Below are 23,095 nucleotides of genomic sequence, written 5' to 3' on the forward strand. Positions count from 1 at the left end.
CAGTGGCACAATCTTGGCTCACTGCAACCTCTGCCTCCCAGGTTCAAGTGATTCTCCTGCCTCAGCCTCCTGAGTAGCTGGGATTACAGGCATGAGCCATCACACCTGGCTAATTTTTGTATTTTTAGTAGAGATGGTGTTTTGCTATGTTGGCCAGGCTGGTTTTGAACTCCTGACCTCAGGTGATCCGCCCACCTCGACTTCCCAAAGTGCTGGGATTACAGGCATGAGCCACTGCGCCCAGCCTCTATAGAGTTTTAAGGGTGAAAGTTTGATACTCAGTAATCCTATAGCCAATCAAGGAGATATTTACAAATGAAAGGATAGGAAGTCACTCTTCCATAATGCAAAGACTCAAAGAATATGCCACGACCACTTCCCTGCCATTAGTCTTCATGAATATTATTAGAAATTACATTTTGGCTGACCAAGAGAACAATCAAGAATTTTTTTTAAATCACAGTACAAAAAGGCTAGCAGTAAGCATAAACGCAGTTAAATAATTTCATATATTGTTATTTAATTTAATGTAAGTATTACAGTTAAGACTTAAATGGAAAGATGTTTCACCTAAAATAAATATTAAAAATCTAAGTACAAACCTGAAAATTGGGTATAAGAAAATACCTGGGAAGTGGGCAGAAGGGTTGGATAAAGTAAATGTTAAGAAAAACACTAACACCTCAACAGAAAAATGAGCAAAATATGATCAGCCAATGAATAACAGAAAGAAGTAAACAGTGGCCAACAAAAATAAAAAATGTTCAACCTCATGAATAAAGAAATGAAATTTAAAATAACAGCATATTTTCACCCATCAAAGTGGCAAAAATATTTGTAAATTGTAACGCTTAGCACTGTATAAAGTAGGGTAAAGGAGGCTGGTGGAAGTAACTGATGATCACATTTCATACACTGCAGGTAGGAATGAAAATAAAAATCTCTCTAAGTAACAGCCTGACAATGGAATATGTACTGTGTAAATGTTCACACCATAATACCTCACCAAGGCATTCAACTTCTAGCAATATTTCCTGGGGAAATAAAGATATATATATATAAAGAGGTTCACTGTAGCAATACATATAATATCAAAAACTTGAATAACCAAAGTAGATTATTTTGTGATTTAAAACATTTTCTGAACTTTACTGAAGGATAATTGACAAAAATTTTATATATCTACAGTGTAAAAATGTAATGTTTTAATATATATATACACGTTGTGAAATGACTTCTAAAACCAATCTAATTAACATACCCATATGTTAATTATGTAAACATCTAATTAACATAATCGTGTGTGTGTATGTGTGCTAAAAATATTTAAGATCTACTCTCTTAGCTAATTTCACGTATGTAATACAATATTAATAAATATAGTTACTGCTACGGTTTGGATCTGTGTCCCCACAAAATCTCACGCTGTACTGTAATCCCCAAGGTTGGAGGTGAGTCCTGGTGGGAGGTGACTGGATCATGGAGGCGGTTTCTCATGAATGGTTTAGCATCATCCTCTCGGTGCTGTTCTCATGACAGTGAGTTCTCACAAGATCAGGTGGTTTAAAAGTGTGTGGCACGTCCCCCGTCACTCTCTCTTCCTCCTGCTCCGGCCATGTGAAGTGCTGACTCACCCTTTTTGCTTTCCAGCATAATTTTATGAGGCCTCTCTAGAAGCCAAGCAGATGCCAGCATCCTACTTCCTGAACAGCCTGGGGAACTGTGAACCAATGAAACTTCTTTATAAATGACCCAGTCTCAGGTATTCCTTCAGAGCAATGTGACAGACTAATACAGTTACAATGCTGTACATTAGGTCTCTAGAGTTTATTCATTCTGCATAAACAAAACTTGGTATCTTTTGACCAACATCTACCCAACATCTCTCAAACCCTTGGAAACCACCATTCAACTCTGTGCATTTATAACATTGTTAGATTCCACATATAAGTAAGATCATGTGGTATTCGTCTTTCTGTGCCTCATTTCACTTAGCATAACGTATTCCAGATTAATCCACATTGTCACACATGACAGGATTTCCTTCTTTTTTAAGACTGAGTAATATTTCATTATGTGTGGATAAGTGTGGGTATGTGTGTATAGAAGTAGATATAGATATAGATATACCTACCACATTTTCTTTATTCATTCATCTGTTAACAGATATTCAGGTTGTTTCTAAATCATGGCTTTTGTGAATAATGCACCAATGAACATGGGAATAAAGATATCTCTTTGAGATACTGATTTCATTTCCTTTGGATATGTATCCCAAAGTAGAATCGCTGGGTCATATGAAATTCTATTTTTAACTGTTTGAGAAAACTCCATGGAGTTTTCCACAATGGCTGTACCAATTTACACTCCCACCAATGGTGTACAAGTGTGCCCTTTTCTCCACATCCTCACCAACACTTGTTATCTATTGTCTATTGTATAATAGTTATTCTAACAAGTGTAAAGTAATATCTCATTATGGTTTTGATTTACATTTCACTGATGATTAGATGTTGAGCACATTTTCATATACATGTTGAACATTCATATGTCTTCTTTTCGGAAATGTCTATTCAAGTCCTTTGCTCATTTTTAGGTCAGGTTACTTGTTAACCTGCTATTGAGTTTTATGAGTTATTTACATATTTTGGATATGAATTCCTTATCAAATGCATGGTTTGCGAATATTTTCTTTCATTGCATAGGTGGTCTCTTCACTCTGTTGCTGTTTCCTTTGTTGTGGAGAAGCTTGATAGTTTGATGCAATCACATACGTGTACTTTTGCTTTTCCATAAGTTTTGCATTTCCATATTTTTGCATCCCATAAGTTTTGGGATATTGTCTTTCCATTTTCACTTGTCTCAAAAGATTATTTTATTTCCGTCTTTATTTCATTTCTGGCAAATTGATTGTTCAAGAAAATTTCCACATCACTGTGGATTTTCCAATTTTCCTCTTATTATTGATTTCTAGTTTTATATCATTGTGGTCAAAAAAGATGCCTGATATGACTTCAGTCTTCTTTAATTTGTTAGTACTTACTTTGTGGCCTAACATATGATCTATGTTTGAGAATGTTTCATGTGCACTTGAACAGAATGTGTTCTTTTGCTGTGGGATGGAATGTTTTGTATATGTGTTAGGTCCATTTGGTCTGTAGTGCTGTTCAAGTCTGCTGGCTCCTTATATATTTTCTGAATGGATTTCTACTGATTTTCCAAAATGTGGTACTCAACACCCCTACTGTTCCTGTATCACTATTTATCCCTTCAGTTCTGTTAATATTTGTTTTAAATATTTAGGTCCCAATGTTGAGTGCATATATACAGTTATCCCTTGGTATACAGGAGGGATCGGTTCCAGGACTGTGTGTGTATCCATAAATCAGTGTGTACTCAGGTCCTACTGTTGGCCCTGCCGAACCTGTGTATATGGAAAGTTGGCTCTCCATACATGTGAGTTTCTAATCCCATTAATATTGCATTTTCGATCAGTGCTTGGTTGAAAACATCTGCATGTAAGTGAACTCACAAAGTTCACACCAATGATTCTCAAGGGCCAACTGTCTTTACAATTGTTACATTTTCTTGATGAACTGACTCCTTTATCATTACATAATGAAATTCTTTGTATCTTGTGACAGTTACTGACTTAAAGTCTATCTTGTCTGATATATGTATAGCCAGTCTCTTTTGGTTACCATTTGCATAAAATATTTTTCAGTCCCTTTATTTTCAGCCTATGTGTGTTTTTAGCGAAAGTGAGTCTCTACAGTCTAATCTTATTTTTTAAATCCATTTAGCCACTCTACGTCTTTTGATTGGAAAATTTAATCCATTTACATTTAAGTCATTAAATGTCATTATTGGTAGGTAAATACTATTGTCATTTTGTTAATTGTTTTCTGATTATTTTGTCGTCCTTTGCTCCTTTCTTCTCTTGCTATCCTCCTTTATGATTTAAGAATTTTTTTCAGTGTGGTATGCTTTGATTCCTTTGTCTTTACCTGTTGTGTATCTACTAATATACTACATGTTTTTGTTTTTCCTTGTGGTTACCATAAGGCCCACATAAAACATCTTATAATAACAGTCTATGCTCATAACAACTTAACTCTGCATATAAAAACTCTGCATATTGTCCACTCACATTTTATGTTATGGATGTCATAATTTACATCTTTTATATGTTGTGCATCCATTAAAAATTATTGTGGCAGTAACTATTTTTAATACTTTTCACTTTTTACTTTGATAGAGTTACAAATGATCTATGCACCACCATCACAATATTAGAGTATTTTTAATTTGAGTATATTTTTACCTTTACAGTGAACTTTACAGTTTCGTATGTTTTCATGTTAGTTAGGACTTTTTCATTTTAACTTAAAGAACAACCTTTAGCAGTTCTTACAGACAGGTTTAGTTTTGATGAACTCCCACAGCTTTAGTTTGTCTGGGAAAATCTTGCTATTTTATTTCTGAAGGATAGCTTTGCCAGGTTGGTATTCTTGGTTGGCACAGTCTTATTTTTTTCAGCATTTTTGAATACATTATCCCATTCACTTCTGGCCTGCAAGGTTGCTGCTGAGAAATCCACTGATTGTCTTACATGGGTTCCCTTATATATGATAATCCACTTTTCTCTTACTGCTTTCCAAATTTTCTCTTTGTCTTTGACCTTGGAAAATTTGATTATAACATGTTTTGGTGAATTCAACTTTATTATTAATTTATTTGGGGTTCTTTGGTCTTCATGGATTTGAATATTCATTTCCCTCTTCAGATTTGGGAAGTGTTCTGTCACTATTTCTTCAAATAAGGTTTCTGCTCCTTACTTATCTCTCTGCTCCTTTTGTAACTCCCATAACGTATGTATGAATTTACTTGATGATGTCCCAGAAGTCCCACAAGCATTGTTTTCTTTCTTTCTGGTTATTCAGACTGAGCAATTTCAAATGTCCTATCTTAAAACTCACTGATTCTTTCCTCTGCTTGATTGATTCTGAAGCTCTCTATGGAATTTTTCATTCCAGTCATAGTGTCCTTCAGCATACAATATTTTAAATTATTTGTCAGTTAGCTCATAGATCTCCATTTCTATAGAGTCAATAACTAGTGTTTTATTTTTTTTCCTTTGGTCATGTTTCCCTGATTATTCATGATCCTTGTGGCTGTGTGTTGATGTCTGAACATCTGAAGAAGGAGGAACCTCTTCCAGGCTAGCTTCAGCTGGGAAAACCTTTCAACAGTCACCCCATCCAGAGATTATGTGTGGGCCATCTAGTGGAGTCCATGAGCAGGCTTGTTGCTAGACTCCTTAGGTGAGTTGGCCTGGTGCTTGGATCAGCAGGCAGGCAGCCCTAATACCTGGGTCCATTGGGAGGAGCCTGGAACCTGGGTCAACTGGGGCATACCTGGAGCTTAAGTTCACCTGGGTGGGTGTGGTCCCTGCATCCCCAACGGCAGGCCTAGAATGTTGATCTGTGGGTGTAAGCCTAGATCCTGGGTCCACTGGGGTGGGCCTGGCAATTGCATCCACAGGAGTGAGCTGGTGCTAACACAGTCCTGAAGCTTAAGTCTGTGAGGCAGGCCTGGATCTTGAGTCCACTGGTGACTGGGTCTATATGGGAAGTCCTGGATTCTGGGGCTTTGAGGGCTGACCTGGGGCCTGAGTCCATGAGGGCATACCTGGTGCTACAGTAGGCTCGGAGTCTTCGTCTTTGGAGGCCACCCTAGCACTGAGGTTCACTGGGGTGGGCCTCTTGCTTAGTTTACAAAGAAGTTGGGTACTCACTTCATTCTCCTTCCCCTACACAAAGGGTATCCCTCTTGACACTGTGCTGCTCAGGCTTCAGGGAGAGGTGACGTAGGTAATTTGAAACTGTTCTTCCTACTCTCTTCAACGTGTCTTTTCTCATTTCTGTGCTCCACCCGGGCAATGTAGTCTTTAACCTGGATTCCTTTGCTCATATAAAGGTATTCTGTGCATGGACAGTTGTTCAAACTGATGTTTCTACAAGGAGACAAGTGCTATTCTGACATCTTGCTTGATATAAGTAAGGGATTAATTTTTAAACCAGTTTTAAACAATCATTTTGAAGAACTGTTTACTGATAAGAAAAAAATGCTCAAAATATAAAAGTATCAGGGAAAAAAGATGCAAAATGTTTATACAACATGATATCAATTTTATATAAACAAAGGATAAACACGTTACTAAGTATAGAAAAAAAAAACTAGAAGGAATTAGACCAAATAATTATAAATAATATTTTCTCTTCTTTACACTTTTCTATAGTTTGCAAATTCTCTACAATGAGCATGTACCCTAATTCATCAGTTCCAAGGTAGACATTTTTGCTTCATATTTAACATCTCTGAAATTGGAATCCATCTTAAACTGATGCCTTCTCTGACTGGATGATATATTATTACTTTTAAATTAAGCAATACAAACTTTAAAAATAAGTATATTTATGTTTTAAAGCTTCAAATGGAAATGTTCAATGAAGAGATTCTCAGAAAAGAGGTGATTCAGTCACCAAACAAATAGGACAGTAAACAGTGATCAGTGAAATTGGTAAGAGCTTTGGCTAGTTTTGTAAATCTTCCCCAAAATAAAATTTTTCCATGGAAGTGAAAAGTCTTTCATCAAAACAAGCATGGAGATAAAGATAATCTCAAGGTACATAACTTCCCCTTTCCCCTTTTTTTAAAATTAACTTTTGTGGAATGCTTAGCTTGTTGATGGGTTTTGAAGAGAATAGATTCTTGCGGTTAATAATTGATTTTTGTTGCTTTGTTTTTTGGGGTTTTTTTTCTTTTTTTTTTATAGAAGGAGTCTTGCTCTGTCGCCCAGGCTGGAGTGCAGTGGTGGGATCTCGGCTTACTGCAACCTCTGTCTCCCGGGTTCAAGCAATTCTCCTGCCTCAATCTCCCGAGTAGCTGGGACTATAGGCATGTGCTACCAGGCCCAGCTAATTTTGTATTTTTACTGATGAGATTTCACCATGTCGGCCAGGATGGTCTCGATCTCTTGACCTCATGATCCGCCCACCTCGGCCTCCCAAAGTGCTGGGATTACAGGCATGAGCCACCTCACTTGGCCGATTTTTGCTTTCTAAATAAGCAAAAAGATCAATCCACTTTAGCCAGGGCTACCTTTCTCTTTTATTCCTACAAGTTGTAATTTTTCCCAGGAAACTGCAGTGTATAGTGAGTTGGGGAAAAGGAAGGATGAGAAGGGAGAGAGGTTATATTGACAGAAAAAAAATGAAAAGGGAGAGAGGCTAGACTGACAGAAAAGATGATTAAATGGTTTTCTCCATTTCCCCCTTTGTATGTGCAGAGCCATCACTTCTGCCCACAGTTCCACTAAACTGTGAACTGTGAGGACCAGAATCTCTCAAAGTTAATGAATGAAACAGAAGAAGCCACTTCAACCTCTAATTTCTGTTTCTATGTTTTCTGACCTCCTTCTTTACGCATCCTATCTCATATCCAATTTTGCATTAGCAATTAAGAAAGATAGCTATGGTTTCTGGCTAATACTCGGGAGAGAGAAAAAAAGGATGTTCTCTCCAAATATGTGGTAAGTTCCTATTATGTGCAAGGTTCTACCTGCTGTGTGTAGTATAAATATATATATATAAGGCTGGGTGTGGTGGCTCACGCCTGTAATCCCAGCACTTTGGGAGGCTGATGTGGGTGGATCATGAGGTCAGGAGTTCAAGACCAGCCTGGCCAAGATGGTGAAACTCTGTCTCTACTAAAAATACAAAAATTAGCCAGGTGTGGTGGCGGGCACCTGTAATCCCAGCTACTCAGGAGGCTAAGGCAAAGAATTGCTTGATCAGGAGGTGGAGGTTGCAGTGAGCCGAGATCGTGCCACAGCACGATATATATATATAGATATATAAAGATAGATATATATATAGAGAGAGATATATAGACATATATATAGAGAGATATATATAGATATATATATATATAGAGAGAGAGAGAGAGAGATAGATAGATAGATATAGAGAGAGAGAGAGTCAGAAAGCTTAGGTCTACTAGTAGCTGACATAGGCAGCTGGAATCCCTTATCCTAAGTGAATTAATGCAGGAAAAGAAAACCAAATACTGCATGTTCTCTCTTATAAGTGGGAGCTAAACACTGAGTAAACATGGACACAAAGAATGGAACAACAGACACTAGGTCCCACTTGAGGGTGGAAGGTGGGAGGAGGGTAACGATCAAAAAATTATCTATTAGGTACTATGCTTATTACCTGGGTGATGAAATCGTCTGTATACTAAACCCCCACAATATGCAATTTGCCCATGTAACAAACCTGCATATGTATCCCCGGAACCTGAAATAAAAGCTGGGAGAAAAAAAAAATACTTCTATACCAATAACTACAGTCTACAGGGGAAAAAGTTGTGGCATCCACAATGATTGCTTGGTTCCCTTGCCATTAAGGGCATTCAATTTTTTAACATTGCCCCTAAATAAATGAGCTATACACATACCTAGGTGAGGGGGTAGAGAGAGCAGTGCGAACAAAAATAAGAAAAAAGGTTGTTACCCCAACCAATTGTAGGACAGACTACAAAACTACTATAATGAACTAACCAAGGACTATGATTTATATCTTTGTACCTTTAGGTATGTATCTTATGTACCTTGAGATCATCTTCCCCCATGCTTGTTTTTTTTTTTTTTTTTCTTGAGATGGCGTCTGGCTCTGTCGCCCAGGCTGGAGTGCAGTGGTGCGATCTCGGCTCACTGCAACCTCTGCCTCCTGGGTTCAAGTGATTCTCCTGCCTCTGCCTCTTGAGTAGCTGGGATTACAGGCACGCACCACCACACTCAGCTAATTTTTATATTTTTAACAGAGGAGACAGGTTTTCACCATGTTGGCCAGGCTGGTCTTGAACTCCTGACCTCTAGTGATCCACCTGCCTCGGTCTCCCAATTGTTTTTATAAAAGTTTTCACTCCCATAGAAAATTATATCTAGGGGAAGATTTATAAAAGTAGCCAAAGCTCTTATCACCTTGAGTGATGGCTGTGCACTATCCTATTTATTTGATAAATAAGTACCCTGAACAACAAAAAAAAAACTGACGGTATTTATTGGGCTTAGATTACAAAGTCTAAGGAACCATCCAGCATGAGGTATATAGTCTGACCTTGAAATGTGCTGCAGGGACTGACTGGATGAGGAAAGTCAAACTAATTCCCAGCCTAGTCCTAAATTCAAACCTTCAATAAGGATCAACTGAAAAAAAAAATGGCATCATTCACAGTCATTCTTCCACTGTCTTTACAGGAGTGGCAAGTAACACACATAGGATATACAACCTAAATAAAGACCTAAAAAAAAAAAAAAAATTTCTGTAGCTCATGCCTTTGGGAATTATGTTCAATAGACAGGTGGCCAAAGAGGGCACATGAAAACTGTTAGCCAATGGGAAAAATTCCACCACCAAATTCAGATGCAGAATTACCCCCAAACAGTGTGACTCTAATTGAATGAAATATGAGAGAACAAAAACATTTCAAAATGCACAGTAAAACATTCCTCCTCAGCTTAAAAGAAACCAACACATTATTTTTACCTTTGATGGTTTTCTTATAAAAAATTTAGAGGAGAATGTACAGATGGATCCAGATACTGTGTCGCTTTAGAAAGTTCTGTGATGTCACGTGGTTAGACTAGATGTAAGGAAATGAAGCATGAGTTACTGTGAAAAAGAATAGGCTGCCATGGAAGATTCTAAATTCTGTCTCTGGTAATCTCCAAGCATTAGGTGAATGGCCATCTGTTTGAGAAGGAATTTCAAAACCTTTCCCAGTCAGGGGCTTTCAAGGATAGAATTAATACTTCCTTTTGCTTGCATAACCAAGACACACTACCATGAAATGGAAAAAAAAAAAAAAAAAAAGCCAATCCTCGGTTCATTCATTCACTTATTAGTTCAACAATTACTTAGTAATCACCAGCCATATTCAAAGTATTGTGTTAGGTGCTGTACAGGACACAAAGCTAAAACAGCCCTTGCCTGGAAGAATCTAAAATATGGTATAATTTTTAGAAAATTCTAAGAAAGAGAAACACAAGTGATCCAAGTAAAAGTGGAATTGGTAGCAAGTCCCAGCCAGAGCAATCAGGCAAAGGAAAGAAATAAAGGGCATCCAAATTGAAAAGAGGAAGTCAAACGATCTCTGTTTGCCAGTAATACGATTGTATACCTAGAAAGTCCTAACAATGCTTCCAAGGACTCCTAGATTTGAAAAACAAATTCAATAAAGTTTTGGGTTACCAAATCAATGTACAAAAACCAGTAGCACTGCAATGCACTAACAATGACCAAGCTGAGAATCAAATCAATAACTCAATCCCTTTGATAACAGCTACAAAAAAAAATAATAAAGTACCTAGAAATAAACTTGACCAAGGTAGTGAAAGATCTCTACAAAGAAAACTACAAAACACTGATGAAAGAAATCACAGATGACACAAATGAATGGAAATCCACACTCATGGACTGGAATAATCAATATCATGAAAATGACCATACTGCCCAAACAAATTTAGAGATTTGATGCAATTTCTATCAAAATACCAAAGTAATTTGTCACAGAATTAGAAAAAAAAATCCTAAAATTCATATGGAACCAAAAAAGAGTCTGAATAGCCAAGGAATCCTAAACAAATAGAACAAATCTGGAGGCATCACATTATCTAACTTAAAATTATACCACAAAGCTGTAGTAACTAAAACAGCGTGGTACTGGTATAAAAGTAGATACAGACTGATGGAACAAAATAGAGAAGCCATAAATAAAGCCAAATACTTACAACTAACTGATCTTCAACAAAGCATGTACTGGAAAAGGGACACCCTCTTCAAAACAGTGCTGGGAACACTGGATAGCCACATGTAGAAGAATGAAACTTAACTCAACATGGATTAAAGACTTAAATCTAAGACCTGAGCCCATAAAAATTCTAGAGAAAATTCTTCTAGACATTGGACTAGGCAAGAATTTATGAATATGACCCCAAAAGCAAATGCAACAAAAAAATAAATAAATGAGACCTAATTAAACTAAAAAGCTTCTGCACAACAAAATAAATAATTATCAGAGTAAACAGACAACCTACAGAATGGGAGAAAATATTTGCAAGCTATGCATCTGACAAAGAACCTATAAGGAATCCAAACAAATCAGCAAGAAAAAAAAAAAAAAAACAAATAGTTCCATTAAAAAGTAAGCAAATGACATGAATAGATATTTCTCAAAAGAAAATATACAAATGGCCAACAAACATATGAAAAAATGCTCAATATCACATATCATCAAAGAAATGCAAATTAAAACCATAATGAGATACCACCTTATTCTAGCCAGAATGGCCATTATTAAAAAGTCAAAAAATAACAGATGTTGCTAGAAAGGTAGTGAAAAGGGAGTGCTTATACACTGGGAGTGGAAATGTAAATTACTACAACCTCCATGGAAAACAGTATGGAGATTTCTCAAAGAACTAAAAGTAACTCTACCATTTGACCCAACAATCCACTGCTGGGTATCTACCTGGAAAAGAAGTCATTATATCAAAAAGACACCTGCACACATATGTTTATTGGAGCACATTTCACAATAGCGAAGATATGGAATCAACCAAAGTGCCCAACAACCGGTGAGTAGATAAAGAAAATGTGGTGTGTATATATACCATGAAATACTACTCAGTCATTAAAAAAAAAAAAAATCATGTCTTTTGCAGCAACATGGATGAAACTGAAGGCTATTATTCTAAGTGAAGTAACTGGACAACTATTACATGTTCTCACTTATAAGTGGGCACTAAGCTATGGGCACACGAAGGCGTAGAGAGTGGTACAATGGACATTAGAGATTCAGAAGAGAGGAGGGTGGGAGGGGGGTGATGGATTACGAAAAAAAAAAAAAATTTTTTTTTTTTTTTTTTTTTTTGAGACGGAGTCTTGCTCTGTCGCCCAGGCTGGAGTGCAGTGGCTGGATCTCAGCTCACTGCAAGCTCCGCCTCCCGGGTTCACGCCATTCTCCTGCCTCAGCCTCCCGAGTAGCTGGGACTACAGGCGCCCGCCACCTCGCCCGGCTAGTTTTTTGTATTTTTTAGTAGAGACGGGGTTTCACCGTGTCAGCCAGGATGGTCTCGATCTCCTGACCTCGTGATCCGCCCGTCTCAGCCTCCCAAAGTGCTGGGATTACAGGCTTGAGCCACCGAGCCCGGCCTCAAAAAAAAAAAAAACTTATCAGATGTAGACTACTCAGGTGTCAGGTACGTTAAAATACCAGACTTCAACACTATACAAATCATCCATGGAACCAAAAACTGCTTATATCCCTAAAGCTACTGAAATTAAAAATTTTTTTTTTTTTCTTGAGACAGTCCTGCTGTCACCCAGGCTAGAGTGCAATGGTATGATCTTGGCTCACTGAAACCACCGCCTGACAGGTTCAAGTGATTGTCCTGCCTCAGCCTCCCGAGTAACTAAAACAGGCACTAGGACTAAGGTGCCTGCCACCACGCCCGGCTAATTTTTGTATTTTTAGTAGAGACGGGGTTTCCCATGTTGGCCAGGCTGGTCTCAAACTCCCGACCTCAGGTGATCCACCCGCCTTAGCCTCCCAAAGTGTTGGGATTACAGGTGTGAGCCACCGCACCTGGCCTAAAATGATGTTTTAATGGAATTGGCAAAGGTGTTCAATGAGAAGAAATCCCAGTATGATAACTATGGTAGGTGGGATCTGAAGAAGTCAGTATTTATCAAACATTGAACAAGTCACATGACAAAACATCTAGTGACATTGAGCAATCATTATAGCATGCTTCTTCTATCAGTAAGAGTAAAAAAAGACACTTATAAATTCCAGGGGGAGAGGGAAACTACGCGACAAAGTCATGATTCAAATACAAAGCAAACTAAAATGTAGTGTGATTTTAAGCTTTTGATGAAGTATAAAATCTTGACCTGACATGTGCAGTACTCCTCATTCATTGGCACTGGTTGGATGGTTATAGTAGATTACATTTTCTACCTATTAATTCCATCACTCTTATCTGGTTTTGCAATAAATAACACTTACATCAACGTCATTATGTACTGGCTTTCTAATTTCAGATCAACTTATAAGTGTGCTTGTCTTATCAAAATTACAGATCTGTATGTAAAGTTGTAAAGCTCAATCATGTCAAAGTAATGATATGGCTGAAAGAGAACTTTAATTCCCCATACTACACACTAAAATTCAAGAGACTGTATCTATCAACTGGTTCTAAAGGAAAGTAATTAAGGAAATAAACCCCTAAAAGTAAAGGTTAACTAGCCAAATTTGGCAAGAGTGACAGGTAGTATCCGAACACTAATTCCATAACTCTTTTTTTTTTTTTTTTTTTTTTTTTTTTTTTTGAGACAGGGTCTTGCTCTGTCACTCATGCTGGAGTGCAGTGTGTGATCACAGTTCCCTTCAGTCTCAACCTCCCGAGCTCAGGTGATCCTCCCACCTCAACCTCCCAGGTAGTTGCAACTATGGGTGTTTGCCACCATACTTGGCTTACCTGGCTTTTTTTTTTTTTTTTTTTTTTTGTATTTTTTTTAGAAACAGAGTTTGCCATGTTGCCCAGGCTGGTCTCAAACTCCCGGGCTCCAGCAATCTGCCTGCTTCTGTCATTCTTAATGGATCAACAACCAAGAGTGCTTTAAGTTATTAGATAAAGAAATAAAAGTACAAGTATACATATGTTTAAGGGTTAGGGAGGTAATCAAAGAATAAAATGCAAATACAGTGAAAAGCAGTTACCTCTAAGGACTGGAACTTGGGGATAGGTGGAGTTTTTCACTTTCCATTTTAGATCTTCCTCAACTTTCCATTTTAAATCTTTCAATTTTTATTTCCTTGTGCGTGTAGTATTTTTATAATAAGAATAATATGAATGACATACTACCATAAAAAAATTTCCAGCACATACTAAGTACAAAAAACAAATACTAGAGTAATATTTATAATAAAGTATCATTTATGTTTTTTAAAAATACAGCAGCAGCAACATATATTTTAAATATGCCAACACAACTATATTTATGTTAAGGCTTACAAAGGACCAGATAGGAAAGCAAGGTGAAAAAGAATGCCTACATTTTATTTCATATAGTTCCACAAAGTTTGAATGAGAATACATGTGTGTTCACATATTAGTCATTTAATTATTTTTTTCCTTTTTTGGGGGGGGCATGGGGACGGAGTCTCACTCTGTCACCCAGGCCGGAGTACAGTGGCGCAATCTTGACTCCCTGCAACCTCTGCCTCCCAGGTTCAGGCAATTATCACGCCTCAGCCTCCTGAGTAGCTGGGATTACAGGTGCATGCCACCACACCTGGCTAATTTTTTTTTTTTTTTTTAAGTAGAGGCTGGGTATCACTATGTTGGCCAGGCTGGTCTCAAACTCCTGATCTCAAGTGATCCATCCGCCTCAGCCTCCCAAAGTGCTGGGATTACAGGCATGAGCCACCGCACCCGGCCATTTTTTCCTACATTTTTAAAGAAAAAGGATACCCTGACTGTATAATTAGTAGAGATAGCACGGGTCAGTGGAAGAAAGAATAGCTTTGGTCTCAGAAAAATTTGGACAAAAGCTTCACAACAGGTAGTGTCACCTTGAACAAGATATTATACTTCTCTAAGCTTTAGTTTCTTTTTTTTAAAGAGTTTTATTGAGATCTAATTCATATACCATATAATTCACTCATTTTAAATATCAAATTCTCCTTTGAGCAAGAGCTGCAAAAAGAAAAGAAAGAAAAAAGAAAGTATACAATTCAATATATTTTAGTACGTTCAGAGTTGTGCAACCATCACCACAAACTAATTTTAGAGCATTTTCATAGCCTTAAAAGCAGCTCTGTACCCGTTAGCAATCAATCTCCATTAATTTTTTTTTCTGGAAAAAAAAAGTGAGTGTCAGAATGAGAGTCTACTATTTAATAGTCCTGTAATAAGGAATAAATAAAAATAAATCAAATCTGCCAGCATAATGCCTGGATCTTAGTAGGCACTCAAGACATGCATTTCAGGTAAAGTTCAAGACACCAAATGATAGAGAAATGAGCAAAAACCTGGATGTAACAAAAAAGTGTAAGAGGTAGATAAAGCCTTTCAAGTACTCAGGAGCCTGCTCAGATCCCTATCCTTCCAGTAAATTTCACAAGTCATGACCTTCTCTTTTGTATTTAATAAATACAAAAAAAAAAAAAAAAATCAGGTATCAAGTAAAAAAGCACAAGTTTGAAAATGTCAGCATTTGGGGGCATATTTTAGAGTGAAAGTTTCAGAAGGAGAGATACATCCTCACCCCTGGAAAAAAAAAAATTGAACACAAGAAGCAAACAGTGCAATTCCTGAGAAGATAACAAGAATACCAGAAGTTCATACTGGACAAGCAGTGGAAACTATACTGTCATGTTTCTACTTTTCAAAGTGAAAATAAACATGACAGGTGCTCATTTGGCTGTTCAAGCACTTTCCACTTAAATAGCAGTTCCTCAAGCTTACCAACTGCAGCCTGAAGTTATAACTTATTACTGGTTTCTGTATTATTCCCTTGCCTCGGCAGAAAGCAGAACACAGCACCTACATTTCAAGACCCATGAGAGGTAATAAAGTATAATTATTTTAAATTTATGATTAAGCCATAAATTATATGTACTTTTTACTTTAGTTGGTCATTCAGAGGTTGGGGAGGAAGGGAATGGGGTCAGAGAAAGAAGTAACAAAAGCTTTTTCCTTTGAATAAAATGTCTAAATCAGGGCACAACTGAGGGACACCTGGAGGATTTACAAAGATACCACAGTTTCCATGCTCAGTCCCAAGGGAGCTCCCGCTTAAGAGTCTAAACGCCTGGAGGCCTCTGTTCTTCCTGCTCACAGGGCTGGAGACTCCAATGAGAGTGGCCATGTTGAGTCAAAAAATAGAAGCATGGCAATTTACAGCTTAGACCACATCAAATATTTCTGTGCTCTGGTTCTTGCTGCCTCTAAGCCATAGGTATTTCAAGGAAGGTGAACTTAATCTGTAAAAAACTACTGGCCAGGCTCTGAAAGTAAAGCTGGCCTCAACCAAAGTAAGACTGATTACTACAGGGCTCCGATAACCAACAGACAAGATGTTAACTCTTCTCACCCTTGAGAATCCATTGGTAAAACTTCCCTTTCTTGTAGTTCCTGTATGTGGCAAATACACACATGGAATGCTATTTTGCGAAGGTGACAAAACTGGGCGTGAAGCAGGATAAGAAAACAGCATTCAGCATTCTTCTATCACCCAGTCGTCTCATTGATTCTCCAATATGCCATGATCCAGTTCCCACTCTTCATAAGTCTGCACTTTCAAATTACAGCTTGCAAAGCCTATTCCCATATATTTTCTTATTTGTACTCCCAAAAACTCTGAGAAGGAAGAATCATTAAGCTCCCATTTTACAGTGAAGGCAGAGACTCAGAGAGGCACTAGCAATACACAGGCAATTGACAATGCGGTGAGTCTGGGACTCAGTTACCTGATAGAAATAATATGGTCCTTTCATTACTCTACCCTAAACTGTTGATGAGGTAAAGAAAAACCGAAAAAGAAGGGCTATGCATTTACATTTCTATTGCAGTTTTCTTTTTTCGCAGTGGAATTTTTACCTGGCAACTTAAGTTTTGAAACTGTTGATTGTTATAGTAACAACAAATCCTTGAAAGTGAGATTTAGTTGGGCTTAAGAAACAAAAGTAAATAGAGCAGAGAGAATAGAGTCATCAATGGTGACATGTAAAGAACAACAATAATAAATTAAGGGGGGAAAAGAGGGCTTTTGCCCCAAATGTTTACCTAGCACTCACCTTTGTCCTGAAACATCCCACCTCCACACCCAGCTCCTGGTTAATAAACATAATTTTGTTGATGTCCCTTGAACTGTATAATCTGTTCCACAAAAAACAAACCCACGGTTTGTCTCCAAGCCACTTTTAAGTCCCTAACTCCCTGGTTACATTCAGTCTATGGAAAACATCTGTGGCAAAGTAAATCATCCTACTCTGAGAAAGACCAGAGTGTTTTTTTTTTCTCTGAGTGTGTTTTGAAGTCCTGGTTGGAAAATTAGTGAAAATTGTAAATCTGTTTGCAAATCTGGTCATGTCTAACTCTGAGATTAGGGCAAAGATTCCAATTTAAAAGTAAAACCGTGACAACCCCAGTTAAGCGTGTCCTCAGGCACTGCCAACAAGGACTTCACTCACTTCCATGGGCAGTGGATTTATTACAGGCACCCGACACGTTCCCCATCAGACACCCCTGGAGTATTTACTTGAGACAGCAGGGTTCAGCCTGCACTTCCTCTGCAGACCAATATATTATTATAAATTGAGCTAAACTGTTTCCTTTTCATAAGTGCTATGAAGTTCAGATTTCAGATATCAGCACGGGGCCGAAGTTCCTCCCTCTACGGGGCTCCTTGTGCTATTTGGACTTAAAAGTAAACAGAAAAGGCAGCATTAGACCATGGTTGCCTTTACTTTTGAATTTTTTAAAAAAGAATCTTCCTTTAGGAAGACTCATTTCAGAAATCAAATATGACATCCTAATAAAAATATATATTCTAAGTGCAGACTTCGGGATATACTGTGCTGTGTTTGGCACAGTTCAGTAGGATACCAACTATTATCACCTACATCTAAAAATAAGACATGGGAAATCAAGAGTAGATTTTATATTATGTCTTGGATATCAGCTCCTATAAAATAACACTAACTTCTTCTGTTTATCATGCACAATAGCTCAAGGGACCCAATGTATATTTTACAGTGTATGCTCATTATAACACAAAAATCCAATGAATAATGTCATTATTTAAAATTTTCATTAAAATCCAGTTCTTTTTTTTTTTTGAGACGGAGTTTCCCTCTTGTTGCCCAGACTGGAGTGCAATGGCATGATCTTGGCTCACTGCAACCTCTGCCTCCCAGGTTCAAGCAATTCTCCTGCCTCAGCCTCCCGAGTAGCTGGGATTACAGGCATCCACCACCACACCCGGCTAAATTTTGTATTTTTAGTAGTGACAGGGTTTCATCATGTTGGCCAGGCTGGTCTCAAACTCTTGACCTCAGGTGATCCGCCCACCTCAGCCTCCCAAAGTGCGGGGATTACAGGTGTGAGCCACTGCGCCCGGCCTATAATCCAGTTCTTAAACCCCAAGAAACCCATAACCTTAAGAAGAATAGAAAAGAAACAAACAGAATATCATTAACTTCTTTTCTTCCCTTCCTGAACAATTTAGTCGTAAAGCCATTAGGTGAGACAGAGGCATTCATGCCAGGTGGGAAGAAGGCGGCACAGGAACCCTGAGCAGGGTTCAGTGGGGAGTAGGGTGAGGAAGGCATCCCTAAGGGAGAAGGAGGGGTGGCCTGACATGGAATGTCAGACTCCAAGTGGGATAAGATGACAAGATACAATCCATGCTACTTACTAGCTGTGCAGCCATGGTTAAGTAACTACATAAATTTAACCTCAATTTATTCTTTTGCAGTATAGCTAATATTTGCTTCTCGGGATTGCTGAGAAGATTAAAAGAATGTTTGTCATTAATTCCCAGTAAATCTGGTTTTTATTCATATTACTACTATAATTCCAGACATATACGTACAGAAAAAGACTGAAAAGAAATATATTAAATCAGGCGTTAACATGATTTTTATATTCTTTCTTCATTTCAGACTTTCTTTTTTTTTTCCAGAGTTTTTTCCTCAAATAAGCACACACTGCTTTTTTAATCAGAAAAGAACACATAAGATGTTATTAAATATATGGAATACAGCTGAATTTTTAGAGTACTTATGTACTTTTTTTTTTTTTTTTTGAGACTGAGTCTTGCTCTGTTGCTCAAGCCGGAGTGCAGTGGTGCAATCTCGGCTCCCTCCACCTCCCGCGTTCAAGCTATTCTCATGCCTCAGCCTCCCAAGTAGCTGGGATTACAGGCATGCACCACTACACCCAGCTAATTTTTGTATTTTCAGCGAAGATAGGGGGTTTCATCAAGTTGGCCAGGCTGGTCTCGAACTCCTGACCTCAGGTGATCCACCTGCCTCGGCCTCCCAAAGTGCTGGGATTATAGGTGTGAGCCACAGCACCCAGCCACTTTTATATTTTAAACAATTTAAAAGCTATTTTAAAAGATAACATTCTGGCTCTTATTTCTTTGAAAGATACACATTGCTAATAGAAACTTCTGAACAAAGTATCCAAAGGAAAGTGATTTATTGGCTGATACTAATATCTATTAAGACTCAGGCCGAATATCTGTATTTGGGTGGTACAAAAAAAGATGAAATAATGTTTACCTACAAATGAAACTCAATGATGGGGTAGGGACTTTAAAAGATAAACTTACTTCCTGAGATCAGGCAGGAGAGACAGTGGGGAAGAGAGAACCTTAACACTAAAACCATTCCCACACAGAGATTTCAGTGTACTGGGATCAGGTTGAAATAGCCTCATTTAGAGTAGGAAAAGCACTGCATAAGATGCCTGCCACCCACTCTGGTCCCTGTTCTATCTCAGGGACTTTAGGAAGTCTAACTGAGTGACTTTAGGAAGATCACTTAAAAGATGAACAATCTCTGCCATCTCCCTCACAAAGCTGACAGGAGATTGGGGCTGCCTGTGTGAAACTGATGTGTAAACTGCAAAGCAATGTTCACATGGAAGGCAAGAGATGAAGGGCATACTTAGATCAGTGTTCAAGAAATGAAGGAATCTCCTCATGAGAAGAATTTAAGAGGTAAAGGGACATTGCACTAAGCGCCATTAAATCACACTACTTGAAAGAGTCCCTACACAATGATCCCCCAATCCTCCTGCAGACGTTACGGAGAAAGTCTCAGACTGGTACCACTATACAGTTAACACCTCTCTGTTACTAATCTCCTCTCTTAAGAAACACAGAATAGGACTCAGACTCAGGATCTCCAGCAAACAAAAGTAGCAGGCCCTTAGTACTGTTTTGGTTTCTCTATATTTATATTTCTAAAGCCCTTCTAATTATTCCTAGTGATACTGGATTTCCATTTAAGATAGTGATGTAAAATCTCCTTTTAAAATAAATTCAATTCAGTGAAAGATTAAAAGTTACTTTACTTAGGCAGAAGTACACCAATGTGACCAAAACCTTGAAGCTGATACGCAATGAGCTTCAATTTGGAAAATGCTTAGTGGCAGAATGGCCTAAACAGCTATTCCGTACTCCGAATTCTCAAAAGGCAAGAACCAAGATTCATCCACCTCCAATATCTCCCCTGGAACCTTACACAGTACCTGGAATATAGCGGACTCTAAAATACCCAATCAACTGGAAATCAACTCTTATCATAAATACTGGGCTTCAGCCCTGGTTCTTCCTGGCTCCAAAAGCAACATATGAGTAGATTTCTCCAGATAGACAGGAATGAGATAAACCCCAGATAATCAGGAACTAGAGCCAAGTAGAGAATAAACCCCGAGAAGCTTTGTGAGTAAAAAAGGATACTGTTTACACATCGTGCATTGGAAAACAAGTAGAAAGTCCAAAAATAAAATTAAAAACTTACAGCAAAGAAGAAAAAAACAAAGCCTCACAAACTCCACATCTTCAGCTGGCCTAACCACAGCTGAGATATTGCTTCCCAAAGAACTAAATGACAAGTTGAGAGAAAGGCCCCATTGTCAGGTCAGCTGTTCCTGAGAAGAAACAACATTCAAAACTAGGAAAAAAAAAAAAAGAAAAACAAAACTCTACTAAAAACTAATACAGACAGGAAAGTATTTTTTAAAGTTATAATTTGACTTGGATAATTCAATACCTTTGATAAAGAATCCAGAAAATTGTTTAGCATATTTGAGGAACTCTGCATCTACATAGAATAAAAAGAAAAACAACTTTTAAAAATTTAGGGCCGGGCATGGTGACTCACGCCTGTAATCCCAGCACTTTTGGAGACCAAGGCGGGTGGATCACCTGAGGTCAGGAGTTCGAGACCAGGTTGGCCAACGTGGTGAAACCCTGTCTTTACTAAAAATACAAAAGTTAACTGGGTGTGGTGGTGTGTGCCTGTAGTCCCAGCTACTTGGGAGGCTGAGGAAGGAGAATCACTTGAACCCGGGAGGTGGAAATGGCAATGAGCAGAGATTGCACCACTGCACTCCAGCCTGGGCAACAAGAGTGAAGCTCCATCTCAAAAAAAAGAAAAAAAAAATTTTTTTAGCAATATCTCAAAAAAGAAAAACCTAGTTACATGTTCTTATAAAGAAGTTTCACTATTAATATAAAATACTCCAAAAGTTTATTTCATAAGACATATTCAAAATATATATCCAATAATCTAAATTTAGACACTAGAGTCTCAATATAATTTTGATTTTCCAAAGATTACCAAGCATGAAATAGCAGTCTCCTTGGTGAAGGGGTATTGCCAAACCAGGTGTCTCTATGTCCCATGAGATCTTAAAACCAACATGCCAAATATCAGGATCTCTGCCTTCGAAATGAGAGTCGTCATCACTTTCCTCTTCAGGGCCTGCCAAAAGAGAAGAAAATGATCAGAAAGGAAATGTTTAATCTAAGCTTCTGAATTTTATAACTGCTATTTTAGAAAGAATTGACATTTTAATAAAATACGAATATTAAATGGAATATATCTTCCCTTTATGTCATATTTTTTTAAAAGATATTCTAGCTTATTTTTAACATGTCATTAATTTTTTCATCAAGAAACCTTAAATAGGCCAAGTGTGGAGGCTCACGCCTATAATCCCAGCACTTTGGGGGACCAAGGGGTAGGATCGCTTAAAGTCGGGCATTCAAGACCAGCCTGGGCAACAAATCAAGACCCATCTCTATTTTAAAATTTTGTTTTACTTTTTAAAAATAAAAAATAGATGTAAAGAGAAATTATGTTCTTAGGAAGTAAGACTGAACATCACAGAAATGTCAGTACTTTCTAAATTCATCTAGAAATTTGACATAATATAAATAAAAAGACCAAAGGGATCGTTTTTTAGATGAGTGGGGTTAGCAACTAGAAAAGCTGTTTCTATAATACACATGGAAATATAAACAAGCAAGAATAGCCAAGGAATGTTTTTCTAAATATATAAAGAGCAACAATACATCAATAAGATAAAGGCCAATAGACAAATTAAAAACTGAGCATGTTATAAAGACACAGTATATAAAAGGAAATAAAACTAGCTCATAAACATATAAAAATATGTTCCAATTTATTCACATAAAAGAAATGCATGTTAAAGCCAAAAAGAGGTAAACTTTCACCTATCAAATCAGAAAACATCAGTTTGAAAACAATACAGTGTTAGTAAGAGTACAGTAAAATGGCACACTCACACTCTCTGTAGAGGACAATTTGGCAATACTATCAAAATTACAAATGCATAAGCTCTTTGACTCTTATAGAAATTGCACTTTTAGGAATGTGTATGAAAAGTCCTACTTTCAGGGGTTGTTAAATGACTGTTGAGCAAGTATATTTATTGTAGTATTGCTTGTAAGAGCAAAAGATCAGAAATTACTCAAATGTTCATCAGTAGGTTTCTGGGTAAATAAATTTTGATCTCTCCAGACAATAAAATACTACGTAGTCACCAAAAATAATATGACTATATACAGACATGGAACTATCTAATATATTTGCAGAGAAAAAAATAAATAGGCTATACTCATATTGAAAACAAAGTACAGGCTGGGTGCAGTGGCTCACACCTGTAATCCCAGAACTTTGGGAGGCCAAGGCAAGAGGATTGCTTGAGCTCAGAAGTTCAAGGCCACCCTGGACAACACGGTGAAACCCTATCTCTACAAAAAGTAAAAAAAAATTAGTGGGCCATGGTGGCACCTGCCTGTGGCTCCAGCTACTCAGGAGGTTGAGGTGGGAGGATTGCTGGAGCCTGGGAGGTCGAAGCTGCAGTGAGTTGTGATTGCACCACTGCACTCAATTCTAGGCAACAGAGTGAGGCTCT

The 23,095-nt window shown here is 37.7% G+C and overlaps 1 protein-coding gene across 1 annotated transcript in view; it reads right to left on the minus strand.

Moving 5' to 3' along the window:
* The window catches only part of FTO (fat mass and obesity associated), a 439,228-nt gene that overhangs the window by 259,187 nt on the left and 156,946 nt on the right, over window positions 1-23,095 (minus strand). The window contains exon 4 of the mRNA XM_011971922.1: window positions 21,493-21,636. Within this exon, the coding sequence (XP_011827312.1) occupies window positions 21,493-21,636 (144 nt within the window). The remainder of the gene's footprint in view (window positions 1-21,492; window positions 21,637-23,095) is intronic.

The sequence above is a fragment of the Mandrillus leucophaeus genome, unplaced genomic scaffold, assembly GCF_000951045.1.
Source record: "Mandrillus leucophaeus isolate KB7577 unplaced genomic scaffold, Mleu.le_1.0 Scaffold125, whole genome shotgun sequence".
NCBI classification, from domain to species: Eukaryota; Metazoa; Chordata; class Mammalia; order Primates; family Cercopithecidae; genus Mandrillus; species Mandrillus leucophaeus.